Source organism: Lates calcarifer, linkage group LG15, assembly GCF_001640805.2.
Source record: "Lates calcarifer isolate ASB-BC8 linkage group LG15, TLL_Latcal_v3, whole genome shotgun sequence".
Taxonomy (NCBI): Eukaryota; Metazoa; Chordata; class Actinopteri; family Centropomidae; genus Lates; species Lates calcarifer.
In genome coordinates this window covers 21,212,778-21,238,551 of record NC_066847.1, presented here as the reverse complement: position 1 = coordinate 21,238,551, position 25,774 = coordinate 21,212,778, and the positions used below count along the sequence as shown (strand labels likewise).

The window sequence follows — 25,774 nt, the reverse complement described above, 5'->3', positions numbered from 1 at the left end:
TAGCTTACATTGATCATTTCCACTTATGTTTAATTTCACACACCTAGGCAACCTTGAAACCCATAATAAGATTATATGTGTCCAGCCGTGAAGGTTGACTCAATATGAGCATAAATAAGCAGCTGAAATTGTGGGTAAGAACACAGATCATAGACAACATTTAATGAAGAGCTCTCCCAGGATCCATGTGTGAAATATACACTTGGAAGTTGAATAGTGCCAAGAGAAGTGTAGTATAGAAATATGCACTAACATGTTTGCATAATTATCAATAATCCTTTGCTTTTATCTCTGGGAACTAAAGTTAGTTCAGAAAAATCAAAGGTTGTGTACACAATCTTGACAAGAATACAAAAATGTTTGATATAACAGATATACTGAAGTTTATGAATTATTGAGTGATGGAGATATTCATGTGAAGCTCAGGTACATGTTTAGGTTGTTATTCTGAAAAAAGACAGCATCCAAAAATATTACTATTAATAATATTAATAATAATAATAATAATATTAATACACTTTTTTCTGGGTCAAATGAGAAGAACTATCACTGACTGACCAAACAGGCAGGCATGTAAACAATAATAATAATAATACATAATCTACTATATCCATCCAACAACACAAAGTCCAACTTTATCAGAAACACGTGCAGCTAACTGCCAATGACATGGAGACTGAACAGATTCAAACAACTACTGCAGAGAAATCAAGTCAATTGTAAACTCCTAGTTGCCCTGCATTACACCTGGAACCAGCTAGCTTAACGCAAGAGGCTTGAGTTCTTATGCAGCACACGATGTGTTACTGATTCTTATAACCTAATTTATTGTGGATGTCCCTGTGCAGGTTTGCAAGTAGCTTTTATCCCTAGGGAGCAAACGTTTAAATTCTATGGTGGCGAGAAAGCTCAATGCACAGCAGCTTACAATACAAATATATGCAAATCAACAAACACAAGCAGGAAAGAAACATGAAATTCATGTAATTTGATTCAGTGTTTCTTTTTTCTGCATACAGACTGCAGACTGATTATAAATTGGGCTGTGTATAGAAAAGCCTATCAACTGCTCATGTACGATAGTTTCATGTCAGTTCTGCACTTTGCTTTCACTTTAAAGGAATAGTCAGACATTTTGGGAAACGCACTTATTTTGCCTTCTTGCCAAGAGTTATATGAAGAGAAATGACTGTGCCAAGAAACAGTCTTGCAATATAGAATATAGAAAGTTTGTAGCTGTCACAAAAAGTAAGCTCACAAGCTACTACGCTTAGGATCCAGGCATTGAAGAGTCTGAACAAATCATACTGAATGTGTAAAAACTATAAAGTAATATCATTGGCAAAGTCACATATAGCACTGGTACTCTCAGTGCAATCTCAACTTTATTTTCATCTTCAGCCAATTTCAGTTTCACAAACTTTAGTGCAACAGCAAATCATGAACTTACTTAGCAACATTAGCAACATTGATTTTGCAAGGCATTGATTTTTTTTCCAGGCTATTAGTAACAGATTTTTTGTTTATCTTCTATCAGCACTCTTCCTACAATCTGGAAGTCCAGCATCCTCCAGTTGAGCACATTCCCTGGAGTGAAGTTTAGTTCATCCACATAGTTGTGGATCTCACAGGGAGAAAGAATGTAGTCCCACATGTGGACATCAGACGTCATGCCAACCAAGGACTGGTTGATGTCAAATGCCCCACCATGGGAATCTTGCTCCTGAGAATTCGCAGAAATATTAGTTAATAGCCATATTGTATTGTGCGTTTTTTTTAAAAAAATGAAATACATTTTCTGAAGACATAAAAAAAATAAAGTAGCAATGACAGCACTATTACGCACTAAGACTATTCAAGGGATAGTCCTGCTAAGAGTTGGAGTAAAAAACTATATCATGTGGCAAGGATAGCTAAACTCAACTAACTTGTGTCCGAGTCAAGCAACATATTTACCTCAGTGAAAAAGTAAATCAGTGTACTTCCCATAATGTCAAACCATTCTTTCATGTGTGATCATTAAAAACTGTACCTGTCCTAAAACCATTATGATGGGTCCTCTGATGTTTGATCCAGAGCTGAAGAATTTCCTACTTGAGGGTTTTCCATCCAGCCACAGCTGTGCCACTCCAGATGCAGAGTTCCATGTAGAACAAATAGACTGCCACATATTCAGCTTGTACTCTTGCCCCCCAAATCTTGCATGATTGCCCCTGATATAGAGATCAATCTCATCATTTGCACCACTCTTGAAAATGAGGAAGTCATTGTCATTAGAAGGTGTGGCCAAAGAGAAAAGGGAGTGGTCTCTTCGGAGGTCTGTAAAGAACCTGTAGACATTAAAAAAACGTCATCATGCATGATGATTTTTATTGTCAGAGATACAGTGTGTTATTTCATTCATTTTGCATAGTCAGCACCACCTGAGACAGACGGTAACAGCACTGAAATCCTGTTTTGATGTAGTCAGCCTCACGTGAGCTGTGCTGGTTTGCTGTGGGAAGGTGAACGTTTTACCTGACAGATCTAAGAAAAGGAAAGAAAATCAAAATCAGACAATGAAATGTAAATTATGTAAAAAAACAAATTAAGTATTTAATTCAAAATATGTATTGACAAGTTGTCTGAAACAAAAAAGTTGAGAGCTGAACCTAAACCTCACCAAATTAATCTGCAGTATCCTACTTATTTTGTTAACATATTGTCTTTCATATGTATTTCAGTTGAGCTCTTATACTGTGTATCTTGAAATATGAGTTATTGCTAGTCTGAAGTAATTTTTGGCATTAGTATGGAGAAATGTATATTTTCGGTAAGATGTTGAAATTTCCTCTGATTTAAGTCGATCTTGAACTTCTCAGGCCCGTTTTCTGTTTGCGTATTGGGCAGCCAGGTGTCTATCAGTCATTATCAGCCAATCAGTGCCAATTTGGGACGAATATTGGACCCTTCCGAGTTCTCAAAATGGTGGAACTCAGCTCGAGTAACATACCCTACCAAAACGACATGGGTGAAAAGGAAACGATGTGAGCTGCTGTTTGGAAGTTCATTTAACTCTGTTAAATCACTATATTTCAAGTTCAGAGTCTATAGTTTTATAAGAGTGTGTACCCTACCAAAACGGGAAAATTAACTGAATTTGAGCGGTCAGACATGTTGCTAAATTAGCACAAACATCGACTGTTTCTAGCTAACCAGCCGTCGCCTTCGCTCGACCGGAAGACAAGTGTGGATCCTGAAAACTGTAATAATATGGACATTTGTGGTTAACAAACAGGAAGAATATCGGACACTGGCACACATGCTGCTGCAGGTGCAGGTGCTCAGGGCATGCCGTTGCCAGAGAAATCTGTTTTTAGCACGTGGACCTAGCCTCTGGACGTTTTTTTTTTTTCCCATTGCTGAGCTAACCGGTGGACAGGATTTGAACTGATTGTTACTAGCAGCTTTCTGCCGTCTCCATGGAACAGTGAGTACATACAGTATTTCCCGTTTCTATTATTGCATTGAATCTTTGTGTTCTTACATTTATTCATGTTTAACAGTGGTGTAATTAATGTGGTGGTTAAAAAGGGCTACAGTTAAGGCTATAGGCTAAGTGTGACACATGGGAGTTAAAGTTCACAATAACAGCAAAGCTATCCAAAAGGCTAACTTGATCTCTCTGCACTACTACTGAAGTTTATAACTGTGTACACATCTTAATTGTACATTTTGGCAGCTCTCATTAGTTGACCTCCCATGCAAAAGAGTGTATCAGTTGAACTTTGATCTACGTGCTCATAGATGCTTCCTGTCCCACTGTGTTCCTTACGAGAGATTTGCCACCTCCCATAGAAATTAACTGAAGCTGAAAACTCCACCCAACTCACTGCATTTAGTGCGTTTTAGCCTTTGTTTTTTGTTTAGATGTCTGCCATAGTTTGGTTACCTCTGTTTATGGACTTTACCCCTTCCTTTGCACCTTGGACATGTTTACTTCTGCTTCTTGTTGCTGAGCGTCAGCTAGCAAATTGAGTTGATTGTCTGAATTAATATTTAAGATTATCTTATATTGTAATTTCAAAATTCCAAAAATGAATGAAACAGATCAGTGGAAAAATGTGCATAGTTAAAAAAAGAGTGACCGCAAAGGTAACTGACATTAAAAGATGACAAACTGGTCTGAGCCTGGTGCACTTGTACACATCCTTATTGTGATATCATTTTGATTTTCCCTCTGTTAAATAAATGAGTTTTTTACCTTGTGGAACAGCAGCACATGCTGTCAGCATCCCCAGTAGAAGCAAGAACGCCATCTAATACAAAGACAAATACACACCATGCACAATTGGGATAAATCAAATACTTTGGTGTTGCTATTGGTTTTACCAGTGCATAATTGACTACAAAAAAATTTGGTGTTCCTCATATTGGCTGGCTGCAATATACAATACAGGAAGAAAAGATGACAAATGTTTGCATATAATACAGTCATGTTAAATTCCTCTATTTCCCAGAGTATCTCACACCTTGATCTTACCTTAAATCCTGTGTCAGGATGTTGTGTGTGACAGCAAAAGACTGAGAGTTTTGTACCTTGCCTGCTTCCTTATTGGGGTCATTACTTCTATTTGTTTCCTCCCCATATATCTATTTATATGCAATTTATGGCTTTGAATTTCAGTGATCTATATACACTGTTACCTGAGGGCTTTTACGACTCTGTCAACAAGTCTGTGTTTAAAAACATACACTTGAAGCTACTTAGTCAGTTAATTAAACAGTTACAATGAATAAAGTAGGTAAAATAAATATGAAAAAAGACAAAAATCTCCTGCATAACAATTTAGCATAGGTATATTTTTAACCATGCTGGTGCCATGTCTGTAAGGATGTAATATCAGTTGTTTTGTCCTCTACTTTGGCCCAGACTGAAATATATCAACCAATATAGGACGCACTGCCATGATATACTGCTGTGCAATGATATAAGGACTGTATGTATCTGCCAAATTAGATGGCTAGATTATTGATAACGTTTTAGAGAAACTCTTCCACTTAAGGCTGCAAACTCATGCTGCCCTGCATTACATCAGGAATCTGCTAGCTTAACACAAGAGGCTCTTTTTAGTTCTCAACAGAAATATCAAAAGAGATGTGTTGCTGCTACAGCTGCTATTTTGCAGCTTATTTATTGTGGAAGTTCCAGCAGGTTTGTAAGTTGTCTGCAGCATCACTAGTGCCACAGTCTGAGGAAATGTTACCCTATTCCTTGAGAGAAGAGTGACTTAAGTTCTTGTTGTTCCACCTGATTTTTTTTCTGCGGTTTGGAGATATTCAAAGAGACTTAGTCACTGTTGGTTGTTGTCTTCTCATGACAGCCATACTTCCAACACACAATGGGTTTCTACAGTTGGACCTTCATGAACTGGTAGCTTCTTCAAAGACAAAATGCAAGGTCATTTTTATATTCAGTGACATGTACCACAAAGGTGGGTTTGTTTATCAGCAGCCATAGAGACCAGTGTTGTCCTTCTCATTACGAGCTGATTGAGAGATTGGCAGCATCTGTCAGCACAATCAAATCAAAAGTCCATGTGGGCGTGTGTGTGATTTACTATCAAAACACTGGTTTGCCTCTGCCTTTGCACCTTGGACTTGTTTACTTATATTGACTGTCTACTTATTGCTAAACCTAAGGCTTCAAACTGACCAAGTAATAATTTTAACAGACATAATAAGTGCATGCCAATGGACAAAATTGGTTGACTATACTGGCAGCATTTGTCAGCACAGAATGAATTACATGAACAATCAAAAATCCATGTTGGAGTGTTTATGATTTATTATGAAAGAACTGGGAGAAGTGATGAAACATGGAGAAACTTAAGCCCTCTGCCAATATTCTTAAGTACAGACCCGGTCACATATAGGGGAGTAGCTACATTGAATGAAGATATTGTTTATTTCAGTGTCTAAAAAAATAACAGGCTGAGATCAGACCTCTACATGTAAATGTCAAAACTAAGTTAAAGCTGCATTTATCCATTTCTGGCTAGTAGGGGGCAGATGACCTTCAAAGAGGATCAAGAGAAGAATTTACACAGTATCCAATTTGTTATTTACAATTTCCTTACAGAATTTCATTGTTGAGGTACATACATTATTAAACACAACACAACTTAAATGTTGGGCAGAAAAAAGAAAGTTTAAAGTTGCCTTATACCTACTAAAAGCAGTCAAAAATGAGACCATTGGCGATTAACTGAGAGGACTAATACAGAAAGTGTACAGTAGTCATAAAAAGCAAACTTACAAGCTACTACTCTTAGGATTCAGATATTGAAGAGCTTCTGGACAAATCACACTGAATGTGTAATATGTAGTATATGTATTTTATTAGATAGGATAGTGAAGATCCAGCTGGCCAAAGTCCAGCCAGATTGGGGGTTGAGCTGGGGACCCACTGCTCAAGGCACTGGGGCCATTCAGCTATTGGGCATTTGTTTATCAGCAGCCTTAGAGACCAGTGTTTTCCTTCGCATTGACCTACTAGTTTTACTGATTGGCAGCATCTGTCAGCACAATCAAACAATCAAAAGTCCATGTGGGAGTGTGTGTGATTTGCACCTTGGACTTGTTTACTTATCCTGACTGTCTACTTGTTGCTAAATGTAAAGCTTCAAATTGACCAAGTAATAATATTAACAGATATAATAAGTGCATGACTGTGGACTTTTAGATCTTGGTTTTTAACTATATTTTCAACGGATTAAAGATTTTAGTTATCAGATGTCTGGAATTTCAGTTATCAGAGAAGCAAGCTGGGCAGACCTTACTGGCAGCTTGGCTTGCAGCCCCTCTGAGACATCCTGTGTCTGCTTAACTGCATCGGAAAAACACATTTTTTTGTAACGCAAAATTGCTTTTTTCTGTGATTTTACCAGTTCTAATCATCTGGGGTCTCATTTATAAAACAGTGTGTAGCAACCACACTAAAAGTGTATGTACGCTAAAAAGCTGAAAATGGTGTACACCACAAAAAAATCTGATTTATAAAACTGTGCGCATGCAATTCTGCAGGCAGTATTTTCTTTATAAATTAAATGTGTGCACATGGATCAGCCTCCTGTCCTGCCCTCTACACACCCACATTTAACCATAAATGGTCAATGCAAAGCACCTCATGAATGTTGATGCATATAAATGAGCCACTGATTAATGGTTTTTCATGGTTTTTCATGGTAAATCACAGCCACTACTGAGAATAACTAAAAAAATATATTTTTAAAAAAAATTTCTGACACAGAAGTCGAAGTTCTTGTGGGTGCAGTGGAGGTTAGAAAGGACATTGCTTTGCAGACTTAGACTTAGACTTAGACTAGACTTTATTGATCCCTTGGGATGACTCCCTCAGGGAAATTAAGTAAGCAGCGGGGTAACAAGCAAAAGTAAAAGCAGTGAGCAACACGCTCCTCCCCAAATTGCATCCCACAGTCACAGCCTCTCTGCTACAGATGGGAGCAAAGACACACCTGAGCTTACATCGCTGGAAACAGGAATTTAACAATTATATAATTCCCAAAGGAGGCTTTAAGTAGAAAGTTATAAAGATTACAGAATTTGTGATATCTATAAAGTAATATCTTTGGAAACGTTACAAACAACACTGGTGTAATAATTCTTAACTTTTTTTTCATCTTCAGCCTGTTTCAGTTTCACAAACTTCTTTGCAATGACAAATGATGAATTCACTTAGCAACATTTGCTTTGACTGGATTAATGTCTGTTAACATTATGAATACAAGTGAGGATAATAAGCTAATTCTGGGCAACATGTGGCCATAAGGTTAGAGAGTATAACACTCGCTGGAAAAGTTTTAAGAAAAAAATAATTGCAATGATCTCATAAACAACAAAAGTAAAAAGAAAAGCGTAGACAAATCAAAAATTTGTCAAATTATCAAATTTAACTCTATTTTTATTCAGCTTTTAATTTTTCTATTTTGAATTTACAGGACATTGATCTTCTTTTTTCTAGATTTTAATAACAGATTTTTTGTTTCTCTTCTACCAGCACTCTTTCTGTAATCTGGAAGTCCAGTGCTCTCCAGTTGAGCACATTCCCTGGACTGAAGTTTAGTTCATCCACATAGTTGTGGATCTCACAGGGAGAAAGGACATAGTCCCACATGTGGACATCAGTCATCATGCCAATGAAAGACTGTTTGCTGTCAAATCCACCTCCATGGGTATCTTGGTCCTGTAGAGATTACAGAGGTTTTAAATACAGTATAGCATTATTTTACAACCATTGCTCTGACATCTATACACCAGAGACGCACAATAACTATTACACAAATCATTTGTTGTAAGACCATTAACTATGACGCTTGTCAACAAAACTGTACCTGTCCTAAAATAATTATAGGAGATCCTCCAATGTTTGATCCAGAGCTGATGAATCTCCGAGTTGAAGGTTGTCCATCAAACCACAGCTGCACCAGTCCAGATGCAGAGTCCCATGTGGTACAAACAGAGTGCCATGTGTATGGCTTGTAGTCCCATCCACCATATCCTACCTTTGCATTCCTGATATGTGGCTGCATTTGCTTATTAGTTTCTTCCCAGTATATCATAATGTCGTTTTGATGAGAGGGTGTGGCCAAAGAGAAAAGGGCATGGTCTCTTTTGAGGTCTGTAAAGGACCTGTAGGTATTACAAAGGCATTATTAAACATGATACTTTTCACAGTCAGGAATATGGTGGATTTTTTAATGCATTTTGCACTTTCAGTACTACCTGTGACAGACGGTTACAGCACTGAAATCCTGTCTTGATGTAGTCAGCCTCACATAAGCTGTGTTGGTTTCTTGTGGGAAGGTGAACACTTTACCTGACAGATCTGGGGAAAAAAGTACAGTCAGTATCTGATTAAAATTATGTCATAGACACATTTAATATATAATAGCAGGAAAATATATTCACTTAGTCTGGATCCAGAAAATATGTTTATAAAATGATGTTTTTGAGAAGACATAAGCCGAAGCTAAAAGTCAAATCACTAAATGAATCCATTGACCCCTTGCTTAGCTCCCATTTTAAGCTGTCAAGCTGTTGAGCTAACATACAGGTGCATCTCAAAAAATTAGAATGTTATGAAAAAGTTCATTTTTGTTCATAATTGAATTCAAAAAGGTAAACTGTCATATATTTTATATTTGTTAAACATAATGTGACATGTCAAGCCTTTAAAAAAAATCTGATCATTATGGCTTGTAGCTCATGAAAATCAGAAATCCAGTATTTTAAATTATTAGAATTTCATTTCAAGTCTGAGTAAATTTCTATTCAAACAGTAATAATACGGTATAAATATCGCTTGGTCTAGTTCATCACACACAACCACAACCATGAGTAAGATTGATTTGACAGTTGACACCCTCCAGGGGTAAGCCACAGAAGGTCAAGTTTTATGGAGATCTTAATTTTCTTTTCCAGGAGGACTTAGCACCTGCCCACGGTGCCAAAACTACTACCAAATGGTTTGCTGACCATGATATTACTATTCTTGATTGACCAGCCACCTCTCTGGACCTGAACCCCATAGAGAAACAGATGAGAAACACTCAACCCAGCAATACAGACGAGCTGAAGGCCACTATCAAACCAAACTTGGCTTCGATAATATCTCATCAGTGCAACAAGCTGATAGCTTCCATGCCACACAAGTACTGAGTGTATAAATGAACATACTTGTCAGAAGCTGGACATTTCTACATTGTACATCCTTTTCTGTTTGATCTTATGAAGTATTCTTATAATTTGAGGATTGGATTTCTGATTTTCATGACCTTTTAGCCATACTGATGAATTAAAACAAACAAAAAAATGCTTGAAATAAGTCACTTTATGTGTGATGAATATAAGATATATGACAGTTTACCTTTTTGATTTAATTTATGCGCATAAATGAACTCACTTGTGATATTCTTATTTTTTGAGTACACCTGTAATGACAACACTGTCACAAACTGCACTTACTGAAGAAGCATTCAACTTTTGGAAAGTGAAAGTGAAAAAGCTGTTTGAGATAGAAGCTGTTTATGTGTTTGAGGCATATATATCTAGACTCAATGGCAAAAAATGTCAAGGTAGGAGCTAAAGCCTACAGTTCACAGGAGTATTATTCACTGTTAACATCATTAAAAAATGATAGAAGACTGTGTATACATTCAGTATAACATCATTAGATAGTGTAACACAGAACACAGTGCTGGTTAATGATGTGCTGTACTCTACTCATGTTGGCTCCACAGGTGTTTGGGGCCATCTGATCCATCCCTGTGTCTGTAACCAGGCACAATGTTTAATCATGACTAGCTCAAAATCCACAAATTCAGCCTGAAAATAACAAAACTCTGAAACAATTGCTGGAGAGTCTATGAAGCATAGTTGTCAGACACTGGTGGGAGCTGGGCATTGCTATGCTGTGATTGGCCAGTCTGTTTTTGAGGGGCAGGACTTTGTGAAGGATCAGTTGTGGTAACAACCTTGAAACATGGTGAACTTTCTGTATACCTGCCAAGACGCACCACTAGCGCAGTTAATATTCAACTGTAAAATACATATGTTCACAATAAATTTATGATGTTTGTCAAATTTTATCAGTTACCATGTCATTGTTTTCCACGCCTCCAGTTTACAGCTGAACTTTGCCCTACCTGCCCATAACTGCTTACTGCCCTGTTGTGTTTCTTGCAGGGTGTTTGCCACCTCCCATAGAAATGAACTGAAGCTGAAAAAGCCATCCAGCTCAGGTATCTGCCATAGTTTGGTTGCTTCTTTGTTGGTTTATGGACTTTACCCCTTCATTTGCACCTTGGACTTGTTTACTTTTGACCGCCTCTCGTAGCTGAGTGTAAGACAACAAATTGAATTGATTTATTTGTTTGAATTAATATTCAAGATTATACTGTAATTTTTTAATTAAAAAAATGAATTACAAAAATTTAATAGATCTGTAACTTAGTCATACGTTTGACAGATTTTCCTAATTGTTACTATTAATATAAAGCTCATACTGTTGAATTAGCAAGAAAATGTGCATATTTAAAAGAGTGAGCACAAAGGTAACAAACATCAAAAGATAAACTCTTGTGAGCCCAGTGCATTTGTATGCATCGTTATTTTGATGTCAGTTTGATTTTCCCTCTGTTAAGTAAAGAATTATTTTTTACCTTGAGGAACAGCAGCACATACTGTCACCATCACCAGTAGGAGAAATGGCGCCATCTAATACAAAGACAAATACACACCATGCACAATGAAATAAATCGAATACTTTGGTCTTGCTAATAGTTTTACCAGTGTGTGACTGACTACAAAAAAATTGGAAAACAATTTGGGGTTACTTAAGTTAATCTTACCTTGAGTCCTGTGGCAGGATAATGTTTGTGATGGTGAATAAGACTGTGAATTTTGTACCTTGTGGTCATTGTCCCTGTTTGTTTAGGCTTTGAGTTCCATCGATTTGCAAATATACAATGTAAACATCTGTTGAGAAATTATACTACACCAGTAGGGGGCAAAGGACCTTCAAAATAGATTCACAGCTCTGATATTATTGCTCCATAGAGGAGTTGGCTAACACACATTCAGTAGGTGTGGAGCAACATTACCAGTTTTTTTTGCTTAAGTCTGGAAAAAGGGAAGTGAGACTCATCCATATAGAAAATATACTGTGGACAAAACAAAGTGTGTGTTAGGCACGGTTTGATATCTTGTTAGACATGCAGAGTGATAGCTCTCTGAAGGATAATAACAACAGACAACTCCTTTTCACATCACATGTGGTCCTTCAATTCAGTGTTTTTATTTTTTTCTTCACCTTTTTATTGATTGACTAAAAAATGAAACCAGATCAGGACGTAATGTTAGTGATCATAAACAATTGCATAACACGTAAAGAAATTTTGTCTTGCAATGAACTGAAAAATATGGATTTTTTTTACAAGCAAGTCAGCTAATTATAACTTTTCTACACTTTTAGTGCTGTTGCCAGTCTGTCAACCAGCTTCCGGCCATTTAGACTTTTGCCTGTCTGTGACTTAACATTTTTGTGATCAACAACATAGTAAACTAAGCTTTCAGTCTACTTTCACTGCCTGTAAGTTCTGCATTTGAGCCATTACAACTTGCACGTATGTTGAGAGTCATCATAATCATTCCTCCTCTCCATACTAGCTGTCAAGTGGCACCTTCTCAGAACAACTTTATTGTAAAAATCTATTTAATTTGGCTAACTCAGGACTACTGAACCCCTATTATAGCTTTAACTGAAATGATGTATCCCAATACCTTTGAGACATCCCCATCTTTTACAGCACAGTCATATTAGGAAGTGATCTCTTTACAGAAAGAACAGGTAAAATAATCAAAGTGATGAAAAATAACTCTCTAACTGTGATTATTTTATTATGATAGAGTTGAAAAAATCTAAACCTATTCTTTACTAAACAATGATTAACATAGAATTGGTAATTTATACTATATAAATTTTACGTAACAGCATAGAAAATATGAAATAATTTTCTGAGGTTTGTGATGGTCTTGTTTTAAATTTTCAGTGACATGTCTTGAATTTATCCTCTATTAGCACCCTGTCTACAATCTGGAAGTCCAGTGCCCTCCAGTTGAGCACATTCCCTGGAGTGAAGTTTAGTTCATCCACATAGTTGTGGATCTCACAGGGGGAGAGGACGTAGTCCCACATATGGACATCAGTCATCATGCCAACAAAAGACTGCTTAATGTCAAACCCACCGCCATGGGAATCCTGCTCCTATGGAGATCACAAAAGTTTGAAATACATAAATTAAAGCATAAACACACAATAAATTGCACATTAGCAAATAAATCATTGTTGAAAGACCATTAACTCTGATGCTTATAAATAAAATGGTACCTGTCCTAAAATAATTATCAGCGATCCTCTGATGTTTGATCCAGAGGTGATGAATTTCCTAATCGAAGGTTGTCCATCAAACCACAGCTGCACCAGTCCAGAAGCAGAGTCCCATGTGGTACAAATAGAGTGCCACATGTTTGGCTTGTAGTCCCATCCACCATATTCTGCCTTTCCGTTCCTAATATGGGGCTCCATCTCCTTATGTGTATCATCCCAGAAAATCAGGAATTCATTTTGATTAGAGGGTGTGGCCAAAGAGAAAAGGCCGTGGTCTCTTTTGAGGTCTGTAAAGGACCTGTAGGTATTACATTATAAGACATTATTATGCATCATACTTTTCACAGTCAGGAATATATTGGATTCTTTTGCACAGTCAGTGCTACCTGTGACAGACGGTTACAGCACTGAAATCCTGCATTGTTGTATTCAGCCTCACATGAGCTCTGTTGGTTTGCTGTGGAAAGGTGAACATTTTATTTGACAGATCTGAAAAGAGAGAGGGAGAAAAAATATTTGACGGTGTATTTGAATGTCTTACCATAGATTATTATTATTATTTTTACTATACTTATTATCACTAGTAGTAGTAATAGGAGTACCAGTAGCAGTGATATTACGCTATAGTAGCCACCTTGACACATGATGAATTTACTATATATTTTGAATGACAGTCATTCTCAGTCAAAATATGGTACAAACAGTATCACATAAACCACTGACTTTTTGTTGGCACACATGTAAGCACTGCTCACCATGTGGCACAGCATCATTCAAGATTTATAAGAGTATTGTACGACATATGAGTAAAGAACATTTAAATGTAAATACCAAAAGGCAACAAATTCTCTAGAAACTGGCTCATATGCAGCTTAACATGTACCATTTTCTTTTGGTTTTCTGTTAAATGAAGAGTATCTCTTTTTTTACCTTGAGGACTTGCAGCACATGCTGTCAGCATTATCAGCACAAGCAAAAACATCATCTGGTATATAAAAAAAGACAACAAGGAAAATATTTACATTTGATTCAGTGAATTCAATACTTTTGATTTGGACTTCCACAATACAGCTGGAATGTTCGGATATAATACAATTACTTTAAATTCCTATATGTTGCAGTTTTGCATGTGTAGATCTTACCTTAAAATCTGCGCTGGGATTTTGTGCGTGGCAGCGAATAGGACTGAGCTTTGTATTCTCATTGCTTCCCTATTTCTGTCTGCCTCTGTGCATTTCCTTCCTTTATCTACTTCCATATTTTTTCAGCTTCAGATCTATGTAATGTGAAAAGGTGTTTTTTCCATACACAGTGCTTTCTGTTGAATCAACAGAATCATCCTCATGTTGAAATAGTCCTTGTCCTGTGTCGCAAATGTATGTGGTTAACTGCAGGATCTCAACTCTCTTATCCACATCAGTTCCACACTTCTTATTTTTATTGTAAAGCTACAATACAGCCAAAGCCATGAATCATCTAAGATAACCACTTAAGGGAAACATTCCTTGTAATAGGTTAAAATATCTGTATTTTTTTTAAATAGTCTTAATACAAACAAGGTAGCTTATCATAACTTTTTTTTTTTTTTACTTTCATAGTGCTGTTGCTGGTCTGTCAACTACCTCCTGCCATTTAGACTTTTGCTTGCCTGTGACTGGCACCTTCTCAGAACAACTTTGGTTAACTCAAGACTACTGAACCCTTATTATAGCTTTAACTTCTTAACATCTTTTACAGCACAGTCATATTAGGAAGTGATTTCTTCATAGTAAGGACAGGTAAAATAATCAAAGTGACCAAAATAACTTTCATGGGATTATTTTATTAAGATAGAGTTGAAAAAATCAGAACCTATTCTTTACTAAACAGTGATTTAATATAGAATGGGTAATTTGTACTACAGGAATTGTACATAGCATAGAAAATATGAAATAATTTTCTGAGGTTTGTGATGGTCTTGTTTTAAATTTTCAGTGACATGTCTTGAATTTATCCTCTATTAGCACCCTGTCTACAATCTGGAAGTCCAGTGCCCTCCAGTTGAGCACATTCCCTGGAGTGAAGTTTAGTTCATCCACATAGTTGTGGATCTCACAGGGGGAGAAGATGTAGTCCCACATATGGACATCAGTCATCATGCCAACGAAAGACTGCTTAATGTCAAACCCACCGCCATGGGAATCCTGCTCCTGTAGAGATCACAAAAGTTTGAAATACATAAATTAAAGCATAAACACACAATAAATTGCACATTAGCAAATAAATCATTGTTGAAAGACCATTAACTCTGATGCTTATAAATAAAATGGTACCTGTCCTAAAATAATTATCAGCGATCCTCTGATGTTTGATCCAGAGGTGATGAATTTCCTAATCGAAGGTTGTCCATCAAACCACAGCTGCACCAGTCCAGAAGCAGAGTCCCATGTGGTACAAATAGAGTGCCACATGTTTGGCTTGTAGTCCCACCCTCCATATCCTACCTTTCCCTCCTTGATATGTGGCTGCATTTCCTTATTTGCTTCACTCCAGAAAATCAGGAACTCATTGTTACTAGAGGGTGTGGCCAAAGAGAAAAGGCCATGGCTTCTACGGAGGTCTGTAAAGGACCTGTAGGTATCACAAAGACATTATTATGTATCATATTTTTCACAGTCAGGAATACATTGGATTCTTTTGCACAGTCAGTGCTACCTGTGACAGACGGTTACAGCACTGAAATCCTGCATTGTTGTATTCAGCCTCACATGAGCTCTGTTGGTTTCTTGTGGGAAGGTGAACATTTTACCTGACAGATCTGAAAAGAGAGAGGGAGAAAAACATTTTATATTAACATTTGATTTGATTGATGACTGATGCAGATTTTTTTAAATCATAAATTATTATTTTTGCCCAAGTTGATATTATTCTTAGTAGTAATAATAGGAGTACCAGTAGCAGTGATATTACACTATAGTAGCCACCTTGACACGTGATGAATTTCCTATATATTTCAAATGAAGGTAATTCCCAGTCAAATCTATGAACCACTGATTTTTTGTTGGCACACATGTAAGCACTGCTCACCATGTGGCCACAACATCATTCAAGATTTATGAGAAAACTTAGAAGAGTATTGCACGACATATGAGTAAAGTACATTTGAATGTAAATACCAAAAACTGACAAATTCTCAAGAAACTGGCTCATATGCAGCTTAACATGTGCTGTTTTCTTTTGGTTTTCTCTCTGTTGATTGAAGAATATCTTTTTTTACCTTGAGGACTTGCAGCACATGCTGTCAGCATTATCAGCACAAGCAAAAACATCATCTGATTTAAAGAAAGACACCAAGGAAAACATTTAATCCAGTAAATCCAATTACTTTAAATTCTTATATGTTGCAGTTTTGCATGTGTAGATCTTACCTTAAAATCTGTGCTGGGATTTTGTGTGTGGCAGTGAATAGGACTGAGCTTTGTATTCTCACTGCTTCCTTATTTCTGTCTGTAGCTCTGCGTTTTCTTCCTTTCTTTAGATCCTTGTAACTTAAAAACGGTCTTATGCCTTTTTACATCACAGTGCTTTCTGTTGAATCAACAGATCCATTGTCATGTTGAAATAGTCCTTGTCCTGTGTCGCAAATGTATGTGGTTAACTGCAGGATCTCACACTCTTATCCATGTGAGTTCTGCACTTCTTGTTTTTGTCATACAGCTACATTATATCCAATTACAGCCAAAGACATCAGTCATCAAGCAGGCTCTCAACACTCCTATCAGGCAAGCCATTTTTTCGTACCTGTTCTCCCACTTTAAGACATTATGGATCTTTTGTGTGTGTGTGTGTGCAAAGTCAGTGGTGTAGAAAAAATGCAGTCACGATACATTTTAATTTGGATGGTAGTCTTTGCACTTGAGCTTGGTTGGTGTTTTCCTGGCAAACTTGGTGCAGCTGAGATTGTATTTATTCAGATAAGCACCAGCGGAATGCAGTATTAGCACTCATTTTGGCCTAAAATTGCTGATTGAAAACTGTCCTAAGTATGCTGTGTTGCATGTGTTACCACACCAACTGTAACAATAATGTCAGGGTGTGCTGAACATACACATCATCCAAATGAGAACTTCATCTCTCAGTGGTCAGCAAAAAGTACCAGTGGATTTCCCCCTAAATGCTCCAACAACTATTATTAGAGTTAGAAAAGATGCTAGAAAGAAGCTCAAATGTAAAACAGAACAGAGGGTTTACCACTTTACCAGCTTTATAAGAAATAATTTAGACCATAATGTTGACATGAGTAAAAGATATCCTTTACACTGGACATGAAATTATGACAAAGACTGTAAAAACGTTTACTGATATTCTTTGGCATAAACAACAATTATAAATTGTCTTAAACCTAAATTATCAGCATTTGAAGTAAGACATTGTAACTTTAAAAAAAATCAAATGAGTGCTAATTATTTTAATATGTGATTTAGTATATATAGCGCCAGTTCTTTAGTTTGGGGTTGCAGGAAAACCATTTTTCAATCCACGCATGCAATAAATCGCAATAAATTATGTTGAACTTTAATTGTTATTCTCAACTCAGTGTAATTTAATGCATTTGTCAGTTTCAAGTTCAAATTGCTTAGTTATCATTTTCAGAGCTAATAATCTAAAGTTCATTTGCCAAAATGTCCAATGGATCGTTTACTTAAGTTATTTAAAAAAGAATTGTTGTCTATTTTGCATACACTTCCCAACTTGCCGTGTGTTAAGGTTCAAATTCTCCTGAAACCTTCTTTTTCCTCATATAAAGAAAGTTTGGGGCTGTTGTGTGTTTCAGAGGAGTCAGGGGGTCTTCTCTCTGATGAATGAAAACAATACAAAACATGAAGATGCACCTCCTGCACCATTATTGTGTGAAACACTTGAATCTTTGAGTTGTTGGAATGTTGTTGCTGTTACATATATCGCTGTCATGAAAAAAATCGTGTGAATTAGTAAAGTCAAGTAAAAATATGAGTCATTATGATATAAAATAATGCTTTTAATTGACTTTAATTGACTTGGAATAAGAGGTAAAAATTCTAAGTTGTATTTGCTAAAAGCCTAAACCCAATTCAAAATTTTTGTTGCCTTGAAATTTTGAGTTTTTCAACTTTTTCTTTGTGCCTATGTATGCATATCAGTGTATTATTGTGTGTTATAAGTCATACCTGTTATCCTCACATCACGACCATCTGACCACGAATCCCTTCCTATATCTAACCCTAGCCAACAAATCTAAGACTTGTCATCAATCCCATAGTATACTTTATATTATTGTTTGTTTATTCATAAGCCTTTCCAGTTTAACATTTCACACTTAAGCAGCTGGTTCTCTGTTCTCTGATTTATCAAATGTAGCACAATCATTATTAATATTTCAGATCACTGTATTACTCATTTTTCCTTTCCTTTTTCTCCTTCTTTTCCTCCTTCCTTCTTCCTTGCTTACAGGTTTGTGTTTGTGTCTGCATGACCTGTGTTTTGAATGTATCCATGCATGTGGCAACGTACCGTACATGTGTGTGTGTGCCTCCATGTCAGTGTTTACAGATTACTGCTTGGTCATGTGTCACTAACGACTCCCAGTTATCTAAGCTCTATGCTTTCTTCATTCTCTTCACGACAGGCAAAAATGACTTGCTGCCGCACAACATCAGAGGCCTATCTGTGCTGTCACAACCAAATATTATATCCTCTCTGCTGAGGACTTCTGTGATAAAAGAGTCTACACGCTCCTCTCTCTACTGATGTGATGAGATCCAGTAGTGACTGGGGAGAAGCCTGCAGCTCAGAGCGAATGTTTCCTGGAGAACGGCATCAGATCAGCCGGAGGGATGAACCCTGGAGAGGGATCAGACCGAGACGACTAGACAGAGCACACTCAACTCAGCAGGGAAAAACTCTGTGAGTTTGACTGAGCTTCCAGACAGGATGAGATATATATGGCAGGGAGAAAAAGAGGCAAGACAATGCTGTTCAGTCACACTGAAGTTTATTTTGAAGAGCACTTCACAGTGGTAATACTGTCGCGAGCACCATATCTAAATATGAAGTTAATTTAATAAACATGAACCACCATATACTGTAGCTGAGGGTTTTTGATAAATACTCAAAGATATAAAAATGAGCAGTGGTCAAACTGTTGCTGCTAATACTAAGGAGAAGAGATGTCTGTGAGTTTGAATCAGTAACGATATTGAATGTGAATGGGTACATTGCAGTCATTAAACTCTAGTTGAGAAAAAGTCATGAGCTTATAAGAGCAAGGAGTGGCTGTGCTTAAAATGCAGCATGGCTGTTTTAACATATGCCTGTGATTCTGTATAACTCATGAAAACCTATACAGTGCTACTGTATCATATACTATCGTAATATTTACAAATTCCAAAGTGATTACATAAAGAAAGACTGACTGTTTTCTCTGTTGACTTTATTAATAATATAGAGCAGAACAATTGGTGTAATTGTACAGTCTTCGATCTATGACATAATACAACAAGATGGGATGCTTGGAAGATAAATTTCTGTGGTGTCTTTGTGATTACTTTTCTGTGCATACCAATGTTGTAAATGTCTGTAATTGTAGTAACCCTATGTTAGCAGTGACTTCTTGCTGTCATCTTCTGGATCTGTCCTCTCCCAGCCCTGTCGAATGCGAGTAAGGGTGCGGTCCACGCAGGGCAAGAGGAGCAGGAGCCTGAGCACCATCACTACAGAAGGCAACACCAGACTGAGCATGTAGGTCGGAAGAGTGTACCATTTGTAGTAGTAGGGAATAAGGAATTTGTTCCAGCCGTATAGGTAGGTGTGAAAGGTACAGAGGAACAGTGTGAGGTAGCCAAGCTTGGACTGGAAGAGAGAAAAATAAAGTAAGATACGTAACTATTCACTCATTGAGTATGTGTGCATTCACAGATTTCCATACTTCCACTGAAAGCACAGATCTAATAACTGTGTGAAAGGCTCAGTAAGCTGAAATGTGATAGACTGGCCTTTACAGAGAAAAGTTTTTGACCTTCACATGCACACACATATTCCAACACATTCATCTACCTTCTGTGCACAGAGGTAATTCAACTACTGTAGATAGGGAATGTGCATGTACACATAGAGACTTATGCATTTACAGGCCCATAGATCTATTCCATACAAATGAACAGAACCTAAAGACTGTGGCTAAGGATAATGTATGCACCCCAAATTACATTTGATGAATAACTTAACATTTAAAGCACAGCTCTAATTTGGGCTGGAGTAAAGGGGAGGGGTGTGGAATGAGAAAATGAGCTTGACATGACCCAGTTACATTTATGAATGAGTTTGTTCCCCATAGTAAATCTGATTCCATTTTTGATTGGTTTAAGTAGGAAAAAAGTAAACATTTGTGTCTGCCCAAGTTAAAACAATCACAGTGGACAGTTTAGCAAGGGAATGGTAGAAATCAACAGATTACTTCCAACAGGAAGCTGTAAACTGCTGTTTGGCCCATGTGACTATTTTCCATCTGGGCTGAAGCACAGGCTCATTCTCATCAGTCATAGCTTGAAGCCTGGCCAATGGACATGATGTGAGGATCGTAGCAAACAGCTTTTCTGCCAGTATCCACATCCGTAAAGGTCCAGTAGCCTCTCTGTAAGTTTCCACACTACCTGAACTTCAGCCTGGAGCATAAACAGGAGTAACAGTGGAAGTACACAGAAAATTTCTGGTTGTCATTTGCAGCTTTTCAAGGCCGCAATGAAGAGGTGAGATAATCAGCTGCCCCAAATTAAATTTCCCAGTGAGCTTGTTTGTATTAATTTCATCAGAAGCTAGCTCATGAAATATCATATAAATGGCACTCAAATAACCAGCGATGTGCTTGTCTGCCACTCACTTTCCTTTTTGTGGCTGAGAGTGCCAAATCTGTTGGCCACAAAAGGCATGAAGCCTTTTCTGTCTGTCATTTTGTAAAGTGAGTGTAACATTTAAGTGCAAATCTAAATAGTGTAAAAACACATGTACCCTCTTAATTTGTGGTCTGATCTGATAAGCGTTCAAATGAACCTTTGTCATTTTTGGTTTCTTGGAAAGCCAACTGAAATGTAATAACTACACAATCTGTCATTTAATCGTTCCTGTAAAAACGCACACAAGCACAGACAGCAACATGTGCTTAAGGGAAAATCTGTTGGACAGATTGCTTGGAACAACATAAGGCCCACACCACTGGAAACTGTAATAAAAAAAATTCCACACTTGTTCGTACAGTTGCGAGCGCCAGTTTTTCACCACGTACAAGTAAACAGGATGCAGGGATTCAGCCAAATACTGTGTCCATAATGTGTCTCTTGGTCACAATGTGCTGATACACTGAAGCTCACACATCCAGATACCCACAAATCATATGATTCAGACACACATGCCAATATCTACCTGTATGAAGCTGAACTCTCTCCAACTGAGAGCGTTGCTGACGGAGGGGAGAGAGGTTATTCCCAACAGGAGATACACGGCATATCCCAGAATCCCCATTGCATAATAAGAGTCAGTACGCCAAGCCATTGTGGTGTCAAACTCTAACGTTTTGTTCAGCTTGCCCTAAAGTGACAGTAAACAAAGCAGAAAGATGTTAATTAACAGTTTTTGCATTCATAGAAACAGATAACTATTTACAAAATTATCTTGATGACTTAATGATTACATTTGACTAAACACATATTTTAATGCAAAAACAAAGCTTTGAATTTATCAAACAGACTTAATTTCTAGCTGAGTGGCTGCCTTACCTGTGAGACAGTACTATCAGCAATCCTGAATTTCACATAATATCTGGGGATGAAAATGACAACATTATTTAGAGAAGAATCATCAGGAAAATTCTGATAGCCCTACCTTTGAGACAGCTTCAAACACTCATATCACCCTACCAACCCTGCAATATCTAGTTTCCACTCTGAATCACCATAGCAACCACCTCAGTGGTTCCTCCCAACATCACAGTAACCACCAAGTAATGTCCTAGCAGCTTGCAACCACTGTGAACATCCTGTTAGCATGTGACTGTTCTCACTTTGGTCACGTGACAACTGAGTTATCTCAATGACAACTGAATAACCTCTATCTGCTGAGGAGGACTGTGAGATGCAGTTAAAAGCTCTGAAATAAAAAAAAACCCTACCTAGTTTGCTTTATAATTATGCTGAATACTTAAGCTGAACTAATGTAAGTAAAATTTATTTGTATAGTGCTTTTTTACAGACATATAAAATACACATAAAAACAGAGGAGAATAGAAAATAAAAGATGAAGCGACCTCCCGAGCCATAATGCAGTCTACTACAACAGCCCTGCAACCCTAGTAACACCAATGAAACATTAAAACCTTAATTAAGATAGGATTTATTACAGGGATAGTGTTAGACAATATAAGTTTTAGCTAGGACCTGATAAAGTGGCAAATGACAGTAGTTAACAACAAAATTAACAACAAAACTTTAACAAGACATTCGAGATAAACTGAATGAAGTATGAGGATGTGTGCACCTGTTACAAACCTTATGGGGATAATGAGGGTGTAGAGCACATGTAGAGAGGCAAAGCCAAGTGCTAGCAGTCCCAGCTGTTTCCTGCACAGCATCCAGCGATCTAGCCAGTCAGGGAAACGCCTGCAACAAACATATACTTTGATTGACTTCTATGATATTTAAATTATATTAGTAAGCTGTGCACCTGTGTGCAGGCGCTAAATATCAACTCATCCTGTTTTGATGTCTGACTTGTATTTGGTTCCTCTGTAGAGCTGGAGGAAGGCAGCTATGACACCAGGCAGGTAACACAGAGTCAACATGATGAGCGACACAGTGGGAAACACCTGAAAGAGCAAGAACAAACACAGAAGAGATTATAGTGAGGATAACGTGCAGAGTTAAATGATCTCTAGAGAACACATCTGGAGGCTGCCTTTCATAGAGGAACAGACTGATGATGTGCAAGACACTAAACAGTCTTTACCTTGTTAGGCAGGGACACCATCATTCTGAAGGAGATGTCTTTCCCCTGGTGAACATACCCGTAGACGACATCTCTAACAACCTCATAGACATAGAAGGTGATGGTAAGACCGAGGGCCAGGCGCAGTGGCAGCCTCCACTCTGGGAACAGCTGCAGGGGGAAGTCCTCCAGTTCTCTGGCTGCAGACAGAGACCCTCTGTCCAGAGCAGTGAAGCCCAGTTTGGTGGCTATCTCTGTCACTGTCTGCTTTGCATCAGCACTGTTACCACACAGGTACACCTGGAGCATGACAACATCCATAGCAAAATGCATGAGGAGTATATGTCTTCATTCGTTTATATTTATGTATTTATGTTTATGCATTTGAACACACTATGATGAAAGGATGGTTTTGACTCTAGAGGATTGAACATAAAAGTACCTAGAGATACTGTGGCTTCCTGTATGAAATACTAAATTTAGTCAAAGGAAGCAGGTAAAAACTAACAACAACACGCAGTCAACACCTATGTGATGTCGCTGATGGTGCTCCAAATACACTAACACACCCCAATACATACGTAAACATAGTCCCTCCACAACACACAAACACACTCTTCTGTGTGGTTTTACTGTCCTCTGGGATTGTACAACCAGATCAAAATGAAACAGGAAAAAACCCACACATGCTGCAGCTTTGCAGTGCAGAGTGGGAGAGCAAAGCATGTGAAGGGAAGCTTCAGAGAGGGAGATTGTGGAGTTAATTGATTCAAGGATACATCAGAGGTGGCATCCATAAAAGACATAAGGCTCCTCAGACTTGGCTTCTTTTACTTGGATTTGGTTTGATCAAAACTTCAAAATGAGTTAATAATATCATTTGGACTGAAATGTTTCCCTTTCCAAAAGAGTCTATTATTTTTAACTTGTTGGTCAACACCCCACTGTGTGAACACATTGGAGAACTGTCAGATGTTTGTAGTTCTGCAGTGGAGGAAGAATCTGACAAATAGTAGTGGCTGGTTTAATTTCAAAATGAGATATGTCACCATCAGAACAAAAAAGATGCATTCATGAATAGCAAAAGCAGACCCAATTTGGTACATCTGAAATTTTAGTAGTGTCAAATACATTTTAAAAATAGACAAATCTGATTCTTAATGTGTAAACAGTTTGGAAACGAAACATCAGAAACAGAATCTTTCAGTACCTGTCTATTGGCATCCGATGGTCCATTCTGCAGGGCCCAGGCTGATAAAGTGTTGAAAGCTTTCACCACATGAGCTCCTGGGACCAGCCTGGACAACAAACAACCAACCTTTGCTTCATGTCCCACCAGTAGTTGATGATTCAAACCACATGGTCCATAACATGTTTTAGGTAATCAAATTATTGCCTAATTTCCTCTTACCTCTGCAGATACTCGGCGTTGGCCTCTGGGTATAGATTCTTCTTGAGATTGTTGCTGACGTCCACCAGCACCTTCCAATCAATGAAATCAGCGAAGTGGATGAAAGGTTAGAAATGAACCAACTGGTATGTTACACAAAGGCATCTGACTGTGCAACAAGGTACCTTCCCCTTGAGTTCCGGTGCCAGTGTCTCGAGGACGTCATAGTGTTCTCTGTGAATACAAATGAAGACCAGACTGGCAGACTGGGCTGCTGCCGCATGGCTCATCACCTGCACAACACACACAAACACAACAACTACTATCATGCCTGGCCATTACACACAGCAACACACTCAATAATAACTGGCTCAGCATGTTCAGAGACACTAGTTCACTAGTTAAGCACATATTGCATGAAAGATGAAAACAAAACGCGCCAGAATGTAGCACACAAACAAAGCGCGGCAACATCTGCAGACACACATGCACACACACATTATCTCTGACCTTGTTTAGCTCAGTCAACTTTCAAAGTCTGATAAGAACTGTTTCTTTTTTCCCAGCATTAACTATGCACTTTTAACTTCTATCAATACAGACAATTTAATTGGTTCAGAGCCATGAGGCAACACGCATTCTGTTGATTACAAAGGCAACAATTGGCCAAATAAAAACAAGTTGAATTCCAGAGTTTGAGAAGATGTCATGCAATGTGTTGTACCTGAGTTCCCTGAGGCAAGGGGCCACAGCTGTGAGGTCTGCGGCTGCCATATACCACCCTGTAGCCACTCTGGAGCAGACGCTGGCCCAGAGAGCGCCCTAAGTCCCCTGTCCCAAAGATACACAGCAGCTCTGGCACGGGGGCAGCTGCTGTGTCTAGAGGACACAGCGACACGCTCTCTGGCTTCACCTCCTTTGACATGTCGCTCAGTCTTTCAGCTGACGTGACCACTGTCTGACACAAACAGTGAGGATATCTCCTGTGGTTTTGACAGAACAAAACACTCCACCAGGTTTTCTGTCAGTGCAAGACAGCTGCAGTAAAATATAACTGAGTAATATGTCCAGATTCAAGGCAGATGGAACCAAATAATAGTCATCAAAGTAACTGTCCTTCTGGGTACCTCTGGAAAAAGTGTCTGCCTCTCAAGCCCATGTGTTTCTTCTAACTCCTCACTCTCTAGACTGACAGATTTTTCAGTGTTGAGGCAATTTTTGTATTGGCCCATCCCCTCCCAGGATGGGCTCAGTGTGAGGTTTCTAAACTTGGAAACTCCGTGGCAAAAGGTGGAGTGTGTGTCTGTTCGGCATGAGTGTCAGTGAGTATGTTTTGCTTGTGCAAACACTGTGTCTGTCTGTGCCTGTGTCCGTTTGTGTTCATGTTGGGCATGGAAATTTTGTGGCAGTGTTTCAAGATTGGCCTTCTTCTGGGAAACCAGCAC

At 38.1% G+C, this 25,774-nt stretch overlaps 5 protein-coding genes and 1 long non-coding RNA gene across 6 annotated transcripts; 1 reads left to right on the top strand and 5 right to left on the bottom strand.

Moving 5' to 3' along the window:
- Positions 1–1,347: 1,347 nt before the first annotated feature.
- On the bottom strand, positions 1,348–4,616 carry LOC108892144 (C-reactive protein). Its single transcript, XM_018689569.2, has 5 exons — positions 4,523–4,616; positions 4,244–4,298; positions 2,424–2,526; positions 2,033–2,330; positions 1,348–1,723 (listed from the first exon to the last, which is right to left on the bottom strand). The coding sequence occupies exons 2-5, from the start codon at positions 4,296–4,298 to the stop codon at positions 1,505–1,507; spliced, it is 675 nt and encodes a 224-aa protein (XP_018545085.1). The 5' UTR covers positions 4,523–4,616; the 3' UTR covers positions 1,348–1,504.
- LOC127143358 (uncharacterized) lies at positions 2,559–19,573 on the top strand. The gene is made up of 2 exons (XR_007814711.1): positions 2,559–3,469; positions 18,594–19,573. It is a non-coding gene; the product is annotated as an uncharacterized LOC127143358 (long non-coding RNA).
- On the bottom strand, positions 7,353–11,524 carry LOC108892133 (C-reactive protein). Its single transcript, XM_018689568.2, has 5 exons — positions 11,412–11,524; positions 11,223–11,277; positions 8,785–8,887; positions 8,394–8,691; positions 7,353–8,245 (listed from the first exon to the last, which is right to left on the bottom strand). Exons 1-5 carry the CDS (start codon positions 11,478–11,480, stop codon positions 8,027–8,029), a joined length of 744 nt encoding a protein of 247 aa, XP_018545084.1. The 5' UTR covers positions 11,481–11,524; the 3' UTR covers positions 7,353–8,026.
- Positions 11,834–14,204, bottom strand: LOC108892153 (C-reactive protein). Its single transcript, XM_018689577.2, has 5 exons — positions 14,092–14,204; positions 13,880–13,934; positions 13,336–13,438; positions 12,950–13,247; positions 11,834–12,826 (listed from the first exon to the last, which is right to left on the bottom strand). Exons 2-5 carry the CDS (start codon positions 13,932–13,934, stop codon positions 12,608–12,610), a joined length of 675 nt encoding a protein of 224 aa, XP_018545093.1. The 5' UTR covers positions 14,092–14,204; the 3' UTR covers positions 11,834–12,607.
- On the bottom strand, positions 14,752–16,575 carry LOC108892168 (C-reactive protein). Its single transcript, XM_018689593.2, has 5 exons — positions 16,357–16,575; positions 16,206–16,260; positions 15,644–15,746; positions 15,262–15,559; positions 14,752–15,138 (listed from the first exon to the last, which is right to left on the bottom strand). The coding sequence occupies exons 2-5, from the start codon at positions 16,258–16,260 to the stop codon at positions 14,920–14,922; spliced, it is 675 nt and encodes a 224-aa protein (XP_018545109.1). The 5' UTR covers positions 16,357–16,575; the 3' UTR covers positions 14,752–14,919.
- On the bottom strand, positions 19,381–25,523 carry steap4 (STEAP family member 4). Its single transcript, XM_018689564.2, has 10 exons — positions 25,054–25,523; positions 24,515–24,622; positions 24,351–24,421; positions 24,150–24,237; positions 22,961–23,239; positions 22,726–22,820; positions 22,504–22,614; positions 21,736–21,778; positions 21,383–21,547; positions 19,381–19,816 (listed from the first exon to the last, which is right to left on the bottom strand). The coding sequence occupies exons 1-10, from the start codon at positions 25,252–25,254 to the stop codon at positions 19,559–19,561; spliced, it is 1,419 nt and encodes a 472-aa protein (XP_018545080.1). The 5' UTR covers positions 25,255–25,523; the 3' UTR covers positions 19,381–19,558.
- Positions 25,524–25,774: the final 251 nt, after the last annotated feature.